The sequence below is a fragment of the Bombina bombina genome, unplaced genomic scaffold (genome assembly GCF_027579735.1).
Source record: "Bombina bombina isolate aBomBom1 unplaced genomic scaffold, aBomBom1.pri scaffold_543, whole genome shotgun sequence".
Lineage (NCBI taxonomy): Eukaryota > Metazoa > Chordata > Amphibia > Anura > Bombinatoridae > Bombina > Bombina bombina.
This window is the reverse complement of record NW_026510753.1, coordinates 101970-120929: the sequence shown is the minus strand read 5'-3', so window position 1 is coordinate 120929 and position 18960 is coordinate 101970. Positions and strand designations below refer to the sequence as shown.

Below are 18960 nucleotides of genomic sequence, written 5' to 3'. Positions count from 1 at the left end.
AGCGCTGCTTGGCTGGCTATCCCTCCAGCTAGATCCGACATGGCTGCCACCGGCCCCCCCTCAGCCTGAGCTCAGTCAGTCACCATGTGCTAGTACAGCACTGGTAAGTCACTGCCACCCCCCTTACCCCCATGTGGCCGCTGCGGAGCCCTCCTGTACGTCATAAGTGACATCATAGTGGACGGGGTTATAAATCGCATACTCTCGCGGTTTTTAAAGCGCGGCGATTAATCGCTGGTTTAAAACCGCATCCGTGATTACACAACCTTAGCTCTCACTGTAAGGTAACAATGGCCGGTGCAGAGTCTCCAAACACACTCCAAAGAAATAACTTACACCTGATTTCTTCAATAAGGATGTTACCACTTTATTCACATATTGTGGTACACTTCACATGTTTTTGGGTGTGAAGTGTACCACAATATCAGCTAGATTACAAGTTTTGAGCGCTATAAGGATTTTAACGACCGCCACAAAAGCGGCATTATTTCACCTCCCTATAGTGCTGGTATTATGAGTTTTAAAAAAGCAGACTTGTTCGGGCGAAATTGTTGCGTTGAGCTCCATACTGCACCGAAAACAAGCGCTGCTTTGACGTGCTTGTGCACGATTTCCCCATAGACATCTATGGGGAGAGCCGGCAAAAAAGAAGCTTAACATCTGCGATCGCGGAAACAAAAGCTCTGTAACGCAGCCCCATTGATGTTTATGGGGAAATAAAAAGTTAAGTTTAAACCTAACACCCTAACATAAACCCTGAGTCTAAACACCCCTAATCTGCTTCCCCCGACATCGCCGCCACCTACATACAGTTATTAACCCCTTATCTGCCACCTCCATTATCGCTGCCACCTACATAAAACTATTAACCCCTAATCTTCTGCTCCCGATGTCGCCGCCACTATACTAAAGTTATTAACCCCTAAACCTCTGGCCTCCCACATCACTGCCACTAAATAAATCTAACGTAACCCTAAGCCTAACACCCACTAACTTTAACATAATTAAAATACAGCTAAACTAAAGTTACAATTATTAACTAAATAATACCTATTTTAAACTAAATTCAAACTTACCTGTAAAATAAAACCTAAGCTAGCTACAATATAACTAATAGTTATATTGTAGCTAGCTTAGGTTTTATTTTTATTTCACAGGCAAGTTTGTATTTATTTTAACTAGGTAGAAAAGTTATTCAATAGTTATTAGCTATTTACTAACTACTTAGTTAAAATAAATACAAACTTACCTGTGAAATAAAACCTAACCTGCCTTACACTAAAACCTAACATTACAAAAAATAATAAACACTAAAATTACTAAAAATAAAAATAACTAAATAACATAAAAAAACAAACACTAAATTTCAAAAAATAAGAAACAAATTATCAAAAATAAAAAAAGAATTACACCTAATCTAATAGCCCTATCAAAATAAAAAGCCCCCTAAAATAAGAAAAAAAAAAACGTAGCCTACAATAGGATGAGAGCTCAATCCTATTGGCTGATTGGAACAGCCAATATGATTTTAGCAGCTCTAATCCTATTGGCTGATTGAAATCTTTCAGCCAATAAGAATGCAAGGGACGCCATCTTGGATGACGTCACTTGCATTGAAGTTCCAGTGTACGGCGGAGACCTATGAAGAGGATGCTCCTCGCTGGATGTCTTCAGGATGGATCCGCTCTGCGCCGGATGAAGATAGAAGATGCCGCCTGGATGAGGACTTCGCCGGCTGGATGGATCCTTCAAGCGGGACTTCAAGAACTGTAAGTGGATCGTCGGGGGTTAGTGTTAGGTTTTATTAAGTATTTTTTGGGTGGGTTTTATTTTTAGTTTAGGGTCTGGGCATGTAAAAGAGCTAAATGCCCTTTTCAGTGCAATGGGGAGCTTAGGTTTTTTAGATAGTGGTGTTGGTTGTGGGGGTGGTGGGTTTTACTGTTGGTGGGGTGTTTGTATTTTTTTTTTACAGGTAAAAGACCTGTTATCTTTGTAATTAGATACTTTTTGTAATTACTTTTTGTAATTTTTAGTAGTAGTGAGTAGTGTTAGGATTTTTTTAATGTGTAGTTTAGTTTAATTTAATTGGTAGTTAGTTTAATTGTAGTTTAAAAATTATCTTAGTTTAATTGTTTAAAATTAATTTATTTAATTTGACAGGTAAGATTTAATTTAAGATAGGGAAATTGTAATTTTAATATAAAGTTAGGGGGGCTTTCGGCTTAGGGGTTAATGGTTTATTTTAGTATATCGTTGTGGGGGGCTTGCGGTTTAGGGGTTAATAGGTTTATTATAGCAGCGGTGTGGGGGACGGCAGATTAGGGGTTCATTATATTTAAATAGTGTTTTCGATGCTGGAGGGTGGCGGTTTAGTGGTTAATAGGTTTATTATATTGGCGACGATGTCAGGGAGCGGCGGAATAGGGGTTAATACATTTTAATAGTGGCGGTGATGTCCGAAGTGGCAGATTTGGGGTTAATAAATTTATTATAGTGTTTGCGATGCGGGAAAGCCTCGGTTTAGGGGTTAATGGGTAGTTTATGGGTGTTAGTGTACTTTTTAACACTTTAGTTATGAGTTTTATGGTACAGCTTTAGATGACGGTACGGATCTTGTGGTTATAGAGTGTACTGCTCACTTTTTGGCCTCCCAGGCAAACTCGTAATACCGGCGCTATGGGAGTCCCATTGAAAAAGGACTTTTTTAAAAATGCGGTACTGACTTTGTGTGGCAGGCTAAAAGCTGAGCGGTACACCTATACTGACAAGACTTGTAATAGCAGCGTTGGGGAAAATGAAGCGTTATGGGCTATAACAATGCTTTTTCACACATAACGCCAAACTCGTAATCTAGCTGTTAGTGAATAAAGTGGTAAGATCCTTATTGAAGAAACCGGGTGCAAGTTATTTCTTTGGAGTGTGTATATATATATATATATATATATATAACATATTCCAGTTTAACCCACCAATTGTCGACAGCCTGGGTGCAAAGATAAGGCAATATTCAGGAACAAACGTTTGCACTCACAGGTCTTTTTTAACTTTTTATTGTGGAACGTTTTCGGGGTATTACAACCCCTTCATCAGCATACAATAGTGAATACAATCAATCCTTTTATAGTGTTTTACAAAATAGTGAAATAAACACAAACCTCACATCTCCCCCAGTTTTTGCGCCAAAAATATTGTCAGTGGAACGCACAATGCGTTCCACCATCATGGCAGAAACCAGAAGTTTAAAAACGTCACTTCCGGTTTTTCGCCGAGATTAGAAAAAATTGCATAAAATAAATAATTGTGTCAAAGAGTCCCAATTGACATATAAATTATACACACAGTGTGAAAATGTAAAAAAAGGAGATGCCACAAACTTATTTAACAAATAACATCAATATAGCAAGCTCAGTGTATCATAGCAAAACTCATGTTTGTATTTGTTTATGTGGTCATGGCAACCGCTGCCATGGAAATAGTGATAGCCAACAGCTCAAATACGTAAGTGCACTGTAGTAAGTGACAGCAACCGTGTTACTGAAAAAGTTGTGAAACCATTCAGACTTATAAATGCTAAAGTGTCATAAAAACGGGATGTGAAATAATTCATTATCCCTAAATATAAACATTGTAATGATTAAAATCAAATTGGGTCACAACTGTGTGCCATTATTAACACTTCCCCAAGATGTATAAGGGGTTAATCTAAACTTAATTGCAGGGATAAAACAGATAGAGATATACTGGGATAGATCTGCACTTGATTGCAGGGATTAGATAGATGGGGTTATAATATGAACAATAGGGCTAATCTGAAAAAGTGTGTACAAAATACAACTTGGTCAAAACCCTATGTCCAACTGTGACAATCACAAATAATACATTATATCCATTGATAAATACATTTTCAGGATCAAAGATAAATATGCTGCATATACACTCGCAGAATAGGTGTCAATATGCCATTAGAGCGACAGATGTATCAGACATAAATTATGAGAAAGTCCCCAAGAGTATCAGGTATTTCAACCCACATTGCCTAGATTGCTAAGGTTTTCAGAGCAGGTACGGGTAACTAACACAGGTAGGCCAGGCTTCCACGTTGTGTGTTGGAATCATATCGATCCCCACCCACAGTGCTGAGAGAATAGTGCGGGCCACCCCCTATACAGGAGGGGCACAACACCATGCAACTCAGAGCCACAATGCCACCCTGACAGTACCCCAAGTATGTAGCACATTAGAGAAGATTTTTAAATTCTGGCATAGTGTTCAAGCCACCAGGTAGAATGGTCCCTAAGCGGAACATCCACTGTGCCTCACATTTGAGGAGCTGTTTGTTGCGATCTCCGCCTCGTTCCAATGGAGGTATGTGATCTATCAATATGTAGCCGATTGAGGAAACCGAATGTCCCTCATTAGCGCAATGGCGCAAATTGCCTACTACATTCGAGCCTGTTAACTGTAGTCCCAGTACTAAAACTTTTTTTAGATTAGTTTCTCAAGATCTTGATACTGAGAGAATTGAAACACCATGGAAACACAATCTATCTAGGGACAAACAAAGGGCTATCCAAACTCTCCAGGCTGACTCCTCTATTGTAATTAGGCTCGCCGATAAGGGCGGGGCCATAGTGTTGCTTAATTACACTGATTATAGGGCTGACATCCTGGACCAGTTGTCTGATGCAAATACATATACACCATTAACTACTGACCCCACCAGTACTTATAAAACACAATTGGATACCCTTTTAAAATTGGGGTTTGAACAAGGTTTTCTATCTGAGCACATTCTAGATTTTTGTACTACCAAATATCCCAAGGTACCCATCCTGTACTCTATCCCCAAAATCCACAAAACTTTGGACCATCCACCGGGCCGTCCGATAGTTTCGGCACGTGATTCATTGACACAACCTGTAGCTCAATTTGTGGATGTGTTACTCCAACCAGTGGTTAAGGGGGATACGCTCTTACATTATGAATACAAATGATTTCATTAGGAAGATATGGTCTGTTGACATCCAACAAGGCGATTTACTCGTGAGTCTGGATGTCAACATTCTATATACCATCATACCCCACCAAGAGGGACTTAAGGCAGTTCAGGAGCATCTCATTGACAACCCCCTGTATGAAGGCCCCCCGATAGAATATCTTTCTTCACTGATTTGAGTACTGTTTATTCAAGAACTATTTCAGATTTGAAAATAGGTTCTACCTGCAGGTAGCTGGTACCGCCATGGGTTCCTCCATGGCCCCCGCCTATGCCAACATCTACATGTCACAATTTGAGAATGTGCACTTGTGGTCACATACGGGCACATCTATTATCTGTTATTACAGGTATATAGATGACATTTTTCTGGTATGGCGGGGGGGGGGGGGGCATGGAGGGACTCCAGGCCTGGTACAACACTTACAATAGCTGCACCAACAACGTAAAATTCAATATGACTGTGGATGAACAATCCATCAATTTTTTGGATCTGACAGTCTTTAAAGACACAGATAAACTTGGCACTACGTTATATCATAAGCCAACTGACCGCAATTCCATACTCAGGGCTGATAGCTGTCATCCCCCTGCATTATTGAAGGGTATTGTCAAATCACAATGTATAAGAACTATGAGAAATAATTCAAATGTAGCAACTGGGGTCTCCAAACTGGTTGGAGTGGGTGAGAGGTTCCGCTCAAGAGGGTATAAGGCATCTGTGATCCAAGAGTCTATAGAAGCTGTGTCTACCTTGACTCAAGCTGAACTGATACAATCCAAGCAGAAACGGGATACCGCAGACAAATTGATTATGTTTACCACCTTTACTCCGGCCACAAAGGGCACTGGTCAAATTCTACGCCAACACTGGCCTATTATGTCCTCCGATCCAAAACTTACATTTACCAATAATCTAAGACCTATGGTGGGCTTCAAGAGAGGTACCAACCTCAAAGATCTATTAATGAGAACAGATCCCAAAGCAAGTTACAACACTGGCACTAAAAGAAACATCAGGGGCTCATACCGGTGCTTAGGTTGCACTACATGCAACGGCCAAATTGGCACGAAGGTCTTTCACCATCCACACACGAACCGGTCCTCCACAATCAGACACTCAATAACATGTACTACGACGCACGTAGTGTATCTTCTGTTTTGCCCTTGCTCAAGGTTCTATGTTGGCAAGACGTCTGGCACGCTATGTGAAAGGATGGCTAACCATCGACATGCCATAAGGACGGCCATTAAGGAAGGAAATTCTGAGCAGCCTGTGGCGCTCCATTGCGCTAATGAGGGACATTCGGTTTCCTCAATCGGCTACATATTGATAGATCACATACCTCCATTGGAACGAGGCGGAGATCGCAACAAACAGCTCCTCAAATGTGAGGCACAGTGGATGTTCCGCTTAGGGACCATTCTACCTGGTGGCTTGAACACTATGCCAGACTTTAAAAATCTTCTCTAATGTGCTACATACTTGGGGTACTGTCAGGGTGGCATTGTGGCTCTGAGTTGCATGGTGTTGTGCCCCTCCTATATAGGGGGTGGCCCGCACTATTCTCTCAGCACTGTGGGTGGGGATCGATATGATTCCAACACACAATGTGGAAGCCTGGCCTACCTGTGTTAGTTACCCGTACCTGCACTGAAAACCTTAGCAATCTAGGCAATGTGGGTTGAAATACCTGATACTCTTGGGGACTTTCTCATAATTTATGTCTGATACATCTGTCGCTCTAATGGCATATTGACACCTATTCTGCGAGTGTATATGCAGCATATTTATCTTTGATCCTGAAAATGTATTTATCAATGGATATAATGTATTATTTGTGATTGTCACAGTTGGACATAGGGTTTTGACCGAGTTGTATTTTGTACACACTTTTTCAGATTAGCCCTATTGTTCATATTATAACCCCATCTATATAATCCCTGCAATCAAGTGCAGATCTATCCCAGTATATCTCTATATGTTTTATCCCTGCAATTAAGTTTAGATTAACCCCTTATACATCTTGGGGAAGTGTTAATAATGGCACACAGTTGTGACCCAATTTGATTTTAATCATTACAATGTTTATATTTAGGGATAATGAATTATTTCACATCCCGTTTTTATGACACTTTAGCATTTATAAGTCTGAATGGTTTCACAACTTTTTCAGTAACAAGGTTGCTGTCACTTACTACAGAGCACTTACGTATTTGAGCTGTTGGCTATCACTATTTCCATGGCAGCGGTTGCCATGACCACATAAACAAATACAAACATGAGTTTTGCTATGATACACTGAGCTTGCTATATTGATGTTATTTGTTAAATAAGTTTGTGGCATCTCCTTTTTTTACACTTTCGCACTGTGTGTATAATTTATATGTCAATTGGGACTCTTTGACACAATTATTTCTTTTATGCAATTTTTTCTAATCTCGGCGAAAAACCGGAAGTGACGTTTTTAAACTTCCGGTTTCGGCCATGATGGTGGAACGCATTGTGCGTTCCACTGACGATATTTTTTGTATTTTTTTTTATATATATATATATTCCAAAGCAATAACTTGCACCCGGTTTCTTCAATAAGGATGTTACACACACATATATATATATATATATATATATATATATATATATATATATATATATATATATATATATATATATATATATATATATATATACCAGGGTGCTCTGTAGGTAATATAAAAATTCATGAATAAAGCACTCGTTGGTCCAACAACATCTGTGGCAACAAAAACCTTTAATGTGTGTGACGTTTCTGGATAGAAAGGAAGGGACTTGTTATATCTATATATATCTCTATCTCTGCACTCTCAATACAATTTGGTCAGCGACCAGGGTGCCCAGTCAATATATCAATAAGTATCTACAATCATGGACTGCACTCACTGGATTCAGATAAATTATAAATTATTTAATAAGTGGTGACGTTTCGGGGTTCGCAGACCCCTTCCTCAGACCCAACACAGTGCAACTGAAACATGGAGATTTTAAACCCAATAAGCCCCTCCCATCTCACAATACAAAAAATTGCGCCAAAAAATGTAACCATGGCAACCAGGTGGTTGCCTGGATACCATTATACACAAAGCTATATAATATAATAAATAAAGCACAACATAAGTGACATATTTTCCATCACAGCAGTTATTTCTATATAAACAAATACTTAAAACCCAATAGTGAAATAAGTGTATATTAAAATCTTGCACAATATCATTCATTCTTGTTCAGTATCATAGTCACCTAGCAAGTCCTATCTTGCATTAGTGTTTATATTAGTAATGTTCAATCAAGTGCAATGAGGCATAACAAGTCCTCTCTCTCAATAGTGATGGCAATTAGAACAGCTTAAAACCAGGGTCTGAACATGTCAAATGACTGGTACTGTTTCCTTTAAACCCAGGACCTATGGGTGAGTAGTATCAAATGTTATATGGGTTGAGAATTCGGACTAGGGTACACACCATGTTATGGTGGGGTATACACTAGATCTGACCCAATAAATCCTATAGCACACACTTGGCTGACTATGCACGCTAGTGGCCCATAATAGTGGCCCACAATAGATGTCAAGCATATTTGACATACTATCCGGACTTAAGACTAACATAAGTGGGGCTGAATAATGTGACAGGTCTCCCATATACCACTGACATGTGTTGCCTGACTGCCACCAATTTACAATCTGACACCTTTAAAGCCATCTGCTTTGGACGCATAGTCATCTTGCTATTATGTATAACAGATGTTTGTCTGTTATACCACTGGTGCACTGAACACTATGAGGGCAAATTAAGAGAGATAGTCCCGGTTTTGGACATATGTTGTGTAATATAATCATATAAACTATACCATGATTGTCACTTGTGATTAGACAGACCAATTATTCTGTTTGAGGTCTGTGACTAAATATCCCCAGCTTTGGGGAGGCGCACATGGTTTAATCATTGCACTAACATGATGCTACAATATGCAGCACTATATATGTTATCTACAATAAGCATGATTTCTAATGGTTTTAAATGATAATGTAGGGTGATACCACACAGTGATTAGTTACACTGCCAGCTTTGTGATGGGAGTGCTACGTAGCATTGGCCAATATATATTCAACATATGCTACAATATACCTATAGTGATCTATATTTATAGTTTGTCTCCACTTTCTCCTCACTATAGTAACAAGTGTGTAGTGCACTTTATAATGCTACCTGAATATCCGATTTGATACTGTTCCCCAATATAATAATATACACACAAGTGAAACATAGTGGGACATATATCCACTAAATGTTTGCTTGCTGCATTGAATAAACCTATAGCAACACGTAAACCAAAGTTGATTTATATCATGGTAATTGTTAAATACTATGTGCCTAGAATGGAACACTCCGTATATGTATATGTAATCCTGATAGTATGTTGCTGCCCTCTGCTCACGCTAATAAGAAACATCTAGTACTGCATACATTTCTGAGCAGCTTCGCCTCTGTAAGCATCACAAGCCTCTTGGGGAACGACCCACACGCATTCAGAATATGCTAATTATCCATGCGTTTTCCAACTGAGCCGCTGACTGGCTGGCTCCTTAATTGCGCCCAAATAACTGAAGGGATTGTTTGCAGTCCTACACCTAACTGAACTATTAGGATCTCACTAAGTAAGTGGCTATATTGACACTCATGCTAGCTTTATATACTTGAGTTCTTACACACTCTGATGAATAGTTTTGCTCTACATATATTACATGATCTATTTGTGACACTAGTTAATACCAGAGCATCCCGACTAGCGTAAAAATCTTAATTCTGGCAGAGTTTTTGCTATAGTGAAAACGCAAAATACAGCTCCACTTGTAATCTAGCCCTTATTGTATGTCCAGACCTTTTGTAATGCTGTGCAGACCTTTTGTAATGTTGCACTTAATTGCTTCATGTACTGTGCATATATAACATTTATTGTGTGTGCAGACATCTTGTAATTTGGCACTTAAAGGTACATCATTTTTATTTTATGATTCAGACAACATACAATTTTAAACAACTTTTCAAATTACTTCTATTATCAAATTTGCTTTATTCTCTTGATTCCCTTTGTTGAAGGAGCACCAATGCTCTACTGGTAGATAGCTGAGCACAGCAGTTGAGCTTATGACAACCAAATATATGCAGCTACCCATCAGCAGCTAGTTCACATGTGCAAATTGCTACTCTTGAGTGTACCTAGGCATGCTTTTCAACAATGGATACCAAGAGAATGAAGCAACTTAGATAACATAAGTAAATTAGAAAGTTGTTTAAAACTGCATGTTCTATCTGAATCATTAATGTTTAATGTTTCTTTAACTAGGACGGTGTTTCAGTCACATTGTGCTGTTTACTGTTGTGCTAAACTCACTAAGTTTTACATAAGCGCTCAGAATGTGACCATGAAAGAGAATATGATGACAGGATACACCCAGGTTATATGAGAGGGGTCAGTGAGTCTGATGTTTTTATGTTTCACTCTTGCAGCGTGTGACTAACTCACTGACAGCGAGTCACATGACCGGGGACAAGATGACAACAGAGAAGATAGTGACCCACACCCTGCAGATTCTGTACCTGCTGACAGGGGAGGTAAGAGCTGATGGAATATGTCATAGTAAGAGCTGCATGTCCCAGCAACCGGCTATATTTGTTTTCTTTTTTTTTAATTTTATTATATATATATATATATATAAATAAAGATAGAAGGCACTCTCTGGTCTTTTTAAGTGTACTTTATTAGAACAAATGTGACGTTTCTGCTGGACACTCCCCTTCCTCGGACAAGAAAACACAAACCCCAGGAGTCTATTTAAACAACATAGGCCCCTCCGACAGTGAAGGGAAATTGCGCCAAAACCGTAGTCATGGCAATCCTCCAAAACAATAATATCAGTGAATGCATATCATACAAATAAACTTATCTAGGTGCACTTTATGCACTTTATGAGATATGGTAGAAAAATAGTCTATGATCCATATAAATGTGTGTAAACATTAAGAATTAAAGTGAAATATCAAAAGCACCTATATCAATAAAACAATAGAACAAAATGAAATAATATGTGCATATAAACTTATATGCATATGAACTTGTAACAGCAGCATCAGGTACCACTAATAAAAGTACCACTAATAAAGTCAAACAAAAAGTGACCGAAGTACAACTACTGGTAGTATATTTAGCATATAGGGTATAGATAACAGTCCTGGCGATATATTCTAATAGGGGAAAAGCAAAACAATGAGACAGCCAAGTATTATCTAATCAAACATGAACTGAAAGTTTCTACTACCTTTTATAGTATAGCATATGTAACAAACACAGATACATGTACTGTATTTATGCACATAATTGACATTTGATTTATTTGGTCGGTATATGGCCCTTTAACATTGTAGGCGATTTATTTACCAGTAGATCTCTTGTCACCTCGAGAGCACGATACCTCTAGACAGTTTCTAATATAATTATTGCCACTGATCAGTTAGTCTGGTAGTAATAGCACGGAATAAATTGAGGCCAAGTACATGTCCTCATATTTATTATGGAGCATCTCCCTTATGTGTGTATAGATTTATTATAGCCCTGGACATGCAGATTATGCGGTGTGCTCTATGTACATATAGCATTCATTTACCTATTCATTTACCATTGAGTAGTTAATGCTTATTCAGTATTTTTCTACCTTGTTATTTTCTTCGATAGCCATTAGTTTGAGCAAGCTATACATAAATCTACTGTAGAGGGCGCAGGATCTCTATGGTAACGGCGTGTAACATCTCAGGAATGTCCCTGTGCACTGACGTCAGCTTCTTGAGCAACAGCAACCGTGTAAGTGGATATGTTGCATGCTGTTGTCATGCAAATTCCAGAACTGCTCCGTCTTTGCCTAAGATGTTTTATAAAGTAATACTTGCCTGTTTCATGTTTGATTAGATCATGCTTGGCTGTCTCATCGTTTTGTTTTTCCCCTATTAGAATATATCGCCAGGTCCGTTATCTATACCCTATAGGCTAAATAGTTGTACTTCGGTCACTTTTTGTTTGACTTTATTAGTGGTACTTTTATTTTTTAGTACCTGATGCTGCTGTTACAAGCTCATATGCACATAAGTCTATATGCACATATCCCTGCACAGCATATTATTTCATTTTGTTCTATTGTTTTATTGATATAGGTGCTTTTTATATTTCACTTTAATTCTTAATGTTTACACACTGAGGAAGTCCAGCACTCACTTGCAAGTACTCAGCTAAGATTAAAAGCAAAACTGGATGATTTAGTTACCACATCTGGCCAAATGGGACAAGCCCAGGTACCACGTCAGGTCTCTCACAAAACTTGAGTCCCTAATACACCCAAAAAATGCAAGCTCTCAATTAAACAGACTGGGAAGAAGTCAATGGTTCACAGACTTATGTAATCACATATACAAAACACGGAAGGGGACTGCACTCTCAGACTAGACTGGGTGCACATCCTTTGACCCTGCAACATGCACAGCCCTGTGTGCTCAATAGCACTCTCAGGTAGCTGTACCGTCCCAGACAGTTAAAGTGATGGTGAACCTTAACTAATCAAATGAAATATATTTAATCTTTAAAAAAGTATATGTGTACCTTTTTATGTTTTTAATCCATCTGTTAAATGGTTAAATTAGTGCATGTAGTAATGCTTCTAATGCGATGTTATGCCGGCCCACTTAGATAAACTTTTTTTTTTTTTTTTTTTTTAATGACAATTCTAGTGAACATCCAATAAGCTTGTGTGTCATTTGACAATTTGAAGTCCACCCCTTTAAAGCCTTTAGAAAACCAATGTAGAGAGTGGATTTGACTGCTCTATACATCACAGCCCAGCCAAAAAAAGGAAATGAAGGGGGCGGAGTAACAGACAATATCAATTAGGATTATAAATCTTTTATTATAAAATATATATACACTTTAAAAAAAAATTATGTGGTTTTTCTTGTAGACTCATTTATTTTTCATTGCAACATTCTTATAGTCTGAAATTTAACATCACTTTAACCCCCAGACAAGTCTGGGTGCAAGGCCCATAGAGAAAATTATAAAACAAATTAATACAAGACATAGCTAAGAAAATATAAATAAATAAATAAATATATATATATATATATATATATATATATATATATATATATATATATATATATATTCCAAAAATACCAAGTGAACAAAGAACATTTTATAATAAAAGTAAATTTGAAAGTTGTTTAAAATCACATGCTCTACCCGAATTATTAAAGAACAAATTTGGGTTTCATATCCATTTTAACTAATGAAAGAACATTAAATTATATTGTACTATATTAAATAACTTTAAAAATATTCAAGAATTTACAAACATTTTTTTAGCATTTCCAGTCACTAATGATGAATAAATTTGTTTATGTTTACAGAAAAAAATTAACTCTACCCCACACACACCTAGCAGCATTCACCGTATGAGCACTGTTAGGGAATGTGACATTATACCATCGTCCGGGCACAGTGACTCCCTTTACCAGATATGTGCATTCGGAAGTTTTGGATATCTCCAAAAGCAGAAGAAGGTGGCTACTTGTGGTGTTCTGCTATGTTCAGAGCCAAATTTATTCTTGTAACAATGCAACACACTAAGATCTATACAAATCCAGATTTTAGTGTGTTGCAGTTTCACAAAAACAAATTCTGTTCCAAAAATAGGCGAACTGCGCGAGTGGCCGCCTTTTTCTTTATTATCCAAAACCTCAGAATGATAAAACAAAAAATGTTAGTGAGGGCGATAAACATCTAAAGATATCAATAATCCAATAGTTTAAATAATAAAAACTGGAATCATTCCTTTAAAAATAGGGATGTCTCCCTTAAAAAACATCTACAATATATCACATAGGGCAATGTACATTTTTTAAACTGTTTCGTATTTATATTGCCATATGTGATACATTGTAGATGTTTTTAAAGGGAGACATCACTATTGTTTAAAGGAATGATTGCAGAGAGATTAATAAATGTTTTTATTATTTAAACTATTCGATTATTGATATCTTTAGCTGTTTAGCGCCCTCACTACCATTTTTTGGTTTATCATTTCATTTAACAATTAGAAGGAATTGTATTTTGTGAGGTGTATGATATCTATAGCCTTAGCACACCACTATACTTTCTAAATATTGTTTGAAAACCTCAGAATGCACATATCTGCCCTTTACTGACCCATCTGGTACTGTATTTTCCTACCTTCTATCTCTGTCTCTGCATCTTCTCAGTAACATTACACACACAGTAGTAGGGCTGCAACTAACGATTTTTTTTCAGAATTGATTAGTTGGCCGATTATTTTTTCGATGAATTGGATAACGGAAAAATAAAATTTTTAGATTACTTAAAGGGACAGTCTTCACCAAAAATGTTATTGTTTAAAAAAAATAGATAATTCCTTCCGGCTAGATTACGAGTTGTGCGTTAGGTTTAAGAGGTCCTAACGCTGCTTTTTAACGCCCGCTGGTACAGGTCTACCGCTCACTTTTTTGGCCAGACTTGGAAATACCTCAAATTTACTTACGTAAATTGCGTATCCTCTTTTTTTCAATGGGACTTGCATAGCGCCGGTATTAAGAGTCTGCCAAAAAGTGAGCGGTTGACCCTCTCCTGTCAAGACTGGTACCGCATTTTAAAGTCAGTAGTTAAAGGGACAGTATACTGTAAAATAGTTTTTCCCTTAATGTGTTTACAATTGCTTTTTTACCAACTGCAGAGTAAAAAAATTATGAAAATTAGCTTTTTAAGGTTTATTTGTGTATATTAAAGCTCTGATTTTGTGTTTTGAAGCCACAGCCTAATAAAATAGGTTGAGCTTGTAGGTATAATCAGATCTCATTACTGTATCACATTGTGCACATATACCTGCTTCTTTATCTTATATCTGTCCATAAAACAATCACCAGTAATTTTAGAGAACAATGGAAAATCCACATTGTATTACCTTATCTCTGCTATAGCCCACTGGGAGTGTAATTTATTCTGCTGGCTGTGTTTACAAAGCTTATCTATAGCTGGGACCTGCGGCCACAAACTTTCAGAATAGGTGGGGATACCACATGCTAAATCAACTATTTCAAATGCCAATATAAGGGTAAAGGAGCTACTTGTAAACAATTTAATACACTCCAGCAGGTAAAGTGGATCATTGGGAACAAATTAAAGGGGAGAAGATTTTTGAGTAAACTGTCCCTTTAAGAGTTTTACACTACAACGCCGTAGCATAAAGCTCTTAACTAAAGTGCTAAAAAGTACACTAAAACCCATAAACTACCTATTAACCCCTAAAACGAGGCCCTCCCGCATCGCAAACACTTAATTAAAATTTTTAACCCCTAATCTGCTGTCCCTAACATCGCTGACACCTACCTACATTTATTAACCCCTAATGTGCCGCCCCCAACGTTGCCGCCACTATACTATACTAAAGTTATTAACCCCTGAATCTAACTCTAACCCTAACACCCCCTAACTTAAATATAATTTAAATAAATCTAAATAAATATTCCTATCATTAACTAAATAATTCCTATTTAAAACTAAATACCTATAAAATAAACCCTAAGCTAGCTACAATATAACTAATAGTTACATTGTAGCTAGCTTAGGGTTTATTTTTATTTTACAGGCACGTTTGTATTTATTTTAACTAGGTAGAATAGTTACTAAATAGTTATTAACTACCTAGCTAAAATAAATACAAAGTTACCTGTAAAATAAAACCTAACCTAAGTTACACTACACTATAATTAAATTAATTCCCTAATTTTTAAACTAATTACATCTAATTTAATCCCCCTAACAAAATAAAAAAGCCCTCCCCCAAAATAAAAAAAAGCCCTACCCTACACTAAGTTAGAAATAGCCCTTAAAAGGGCCTTTTGCGGGGCATTGCCCCAAAGTAATCGGCTCTTTTACCTGTAAAAATAATTACAAATCCCCCCCCAACATTAAAACCCACCACCCACACAACCAACCCTACTCTAAAACCCACCCAATACCCCCATAAAAAAAACAACACTAACCCCTTGAAGATCACCTTACCGGGAGAAGTCTTCATCCAACCGGGCGAAGTGGTCCTCCAGACGGGCAGAAGTCTTCATCCAGACGGCATCTTCTATCTTCATCCATCCGGCGGGGAGCGGGTCCATCTTCAAGACATCCGACGCAGAGCATCCTCTTCATCCGACGGTTAAGACTGAATGAAGGTTCCTTTAAATGACGTCATCCAAGATGGCGTCCCTTCAATTCCGATTGGCTGAATTCTATCAGCCAATCGGAATTAAGGTAGAAAAAATCCTATTGGCTGATGCAATCAGCCAATAGGGTTGAGCTTGCATTCTATTGGCTGATTGTAACAGCCAATAGAATGCCAGCTCAATCCTATTGGGTATTGGGTGGGTTTTAGAGTAGGGTTGGTTGTGTGGGTGGTGGGTTTTAATGTTGGGGGGGGGATTTGTAATTTTTTTTACAGGTAAAAGAGCTGATTACTTTAGGGCAATGCCCTGCAAAAGGCCCTTTTAAGGGCTATTTGTAATTTAGTGTAGGGTAGGGCTTTTTTTTATTTTGAGGGGGCTTTTTTATTTTGTTAGGGGGATTAGATTAGATGTAATTAGTTTAAAAATCTTGTAATTTGTTTATTATTTTCTGTAATTTAGTGTGTTGTTTTTTTTTGTACTTTAGATAATTTTATTTAATTGTATTTAGTTTAGGTAATTAATTTAATTGTAGTGTAGTGTTAGGTGAAATTGTAACTTAGGTTAGGTTTTATTTTACAGGTAACTTTGTATTTATTTTAGCTAGGTAGTTATTAAATAGTTAATAACTATTTAATAACTATTCTACCTAGTTAAGATAAATACAAACTTGCCTGTAAAATAAAAATAAATCCTAAGATAGCTACAATGTAATTATTAGCTATATTGTAGCTAGCTTAGGGTTTATTTTATAGGTAAGTATTTAGTTTTAAATAGGAATTATTTAGTTAATGATAGGATTATTTATTTAGATTTATTTAAATTATATTTAAGTTAGGGGGTGTTAGGGTTAGAGTTAGACTTAGGTTTAGGGGCTAATAAATTTAGTGTAGTGGCGGCGGTGACGTTGGGGGCGGCAGATTTGGGGTTAATAAATGTAGGTAGGTGGCGGCGATGTTAGAGCCGGCAGATTAGGGGTTAATAATATTTAACTAATATTTGCGAAGCGGGAGTACGGCGGTTTAGGGGTTAATATGTTTATTATAGTGGCGGCGACGTTGGGGGCGGCAGATTAGGGGTTAATAAGTGTAGGTAGGTGGCAGCGACATTGGGGGCGGCAGAGTAGGGGTTCATAAGTATAATGTAGGTGGCAGCGGTGTCTGGAGCGGCAGATTAGGGGGTAATAATTATAATGTAGGTGGCGGCGGTGTCCGGAGCAGCAGAATAGGGTTTAATAATTATAATGTAGGTGGCGGCGATGTTGGGGGCGGCAGATTAGGGGTTAATAATTAAATTATAGGTGGCGGCGGTGTCTGGAGCGGCAGATTAGGGGTTAATAATTAATGGATCAATGTTGGTGGGGTGAAGAATCTGGGGCCCGATCCGATTAAAAATCGTCGCCCGCAAAAGCTGGCAACGCCAATATTTGCGCTGGTTTGGTATCCTATATATGGCGTAACTTAGAAGTTACGCGCATATATTTCTTACGTCGCCCGTAGTTTTTTGGGCCATAGACAGGTATACCAAACCAGCGCAGTTTGGTATCCAATATACAGCGTAAGGACTTACGTGGCGAAAATGGAGTAATCTTACTCCATTTTCACCTCGCCACAAAAAGCAGCCGTAAGAAGCCTTACGCTGACTATTGGAGCCCCGTAACTCCCTAAACTACCTGCTGAATAAACCTAACACCTAACGCATGCGCAATGTCTATCTACCTGTCAACCGCGATCCCCCGCCACAATCCCTAATAAAGTTATTAACCCCTAAACCGCTGCTCCCGGACCCCGCCGCCATCTACATAAACTAACCCCCTACTGTGAGCCCCTAAAACCGCCACCATCTAACTGATCTATCCCCTAATGTGAACCCCTTACACCGCCGCCATCTACCTTATCTATCCCCTAACCTGACCCATTACACCGCCGCCACCTATATAAAAATTATTAACCCCTAATTTAATCTACCTACCCCGCCACCAGCTATATTATCTATATTAACCCTAAGTATATTATAGTTAATATAGTTATTATGTTATATATATTAACCCTAATTATATTAGGGTTAATATAGTTACTATAGTATTTATATTAACTATATTAACTCTATCTAACCCTAACACCCCTAACTAAATTCTTATTAAATAAATTTAATTCATATTATAAACTAAAATATTCCTATTTAAATCTAAATACTTACCTATAAAATAAACCCTAAGATAGCTACAATATAATTAATAATTACATTGTAGCTATGTTAGGGTTTATATTTATTTTACAGGTAAATTGTTAATTATTTTAACTAGGTATAATAGCTATTAAATAGTTATTAACTATTTAATAGCTACCTAGTTAAAATAATTACCCAATTACCTGTAAAATAAATCCTAACCTAAGTTACAAATACACCTACACTATCAATAAATTAAATAAACTACAAATATCTATCTAAAAATACAATTAAATAAACTAAACTAAATTACAAAAAAAAAAAGATTACAGCAATTTTAAGCTAATTACACCTATTCTAAGCCCCCTAATAAAATAATAAAGCCCCCAAAATAAAAAATTCCCTACCCTATTCTAAATGATAAAATACCCAGCTCTGTACCAGCCCTTTAAAAGGGCTTTTTGCGGGGTATTTACCCCAAGTTAACA

General features: G+C 37.4%; 1 protein-coding gene across 1 annotated transcript in view; it reads left to right on the top strand.

Annotated features, from left to right (window-relative positions):
• LOC128643361 (gastrula zinc finger protein XlCGF66.1-like) overlaps positions 1-18960 on the top strand; it is a 93637-nt gene that overhangs the window by 11372 nt on the left and 63305 nt on the right. Inside the window, exon 3 of the mRNA XM_053696292.1 lies at positions 10544-10648. Coding sequence (XP_053552267.1) covers positions 10544-10648 — 105 coding nt within the window. The remainder of the gene's footprint in view (positions 1-10543; positions 10649-18960) is intronic.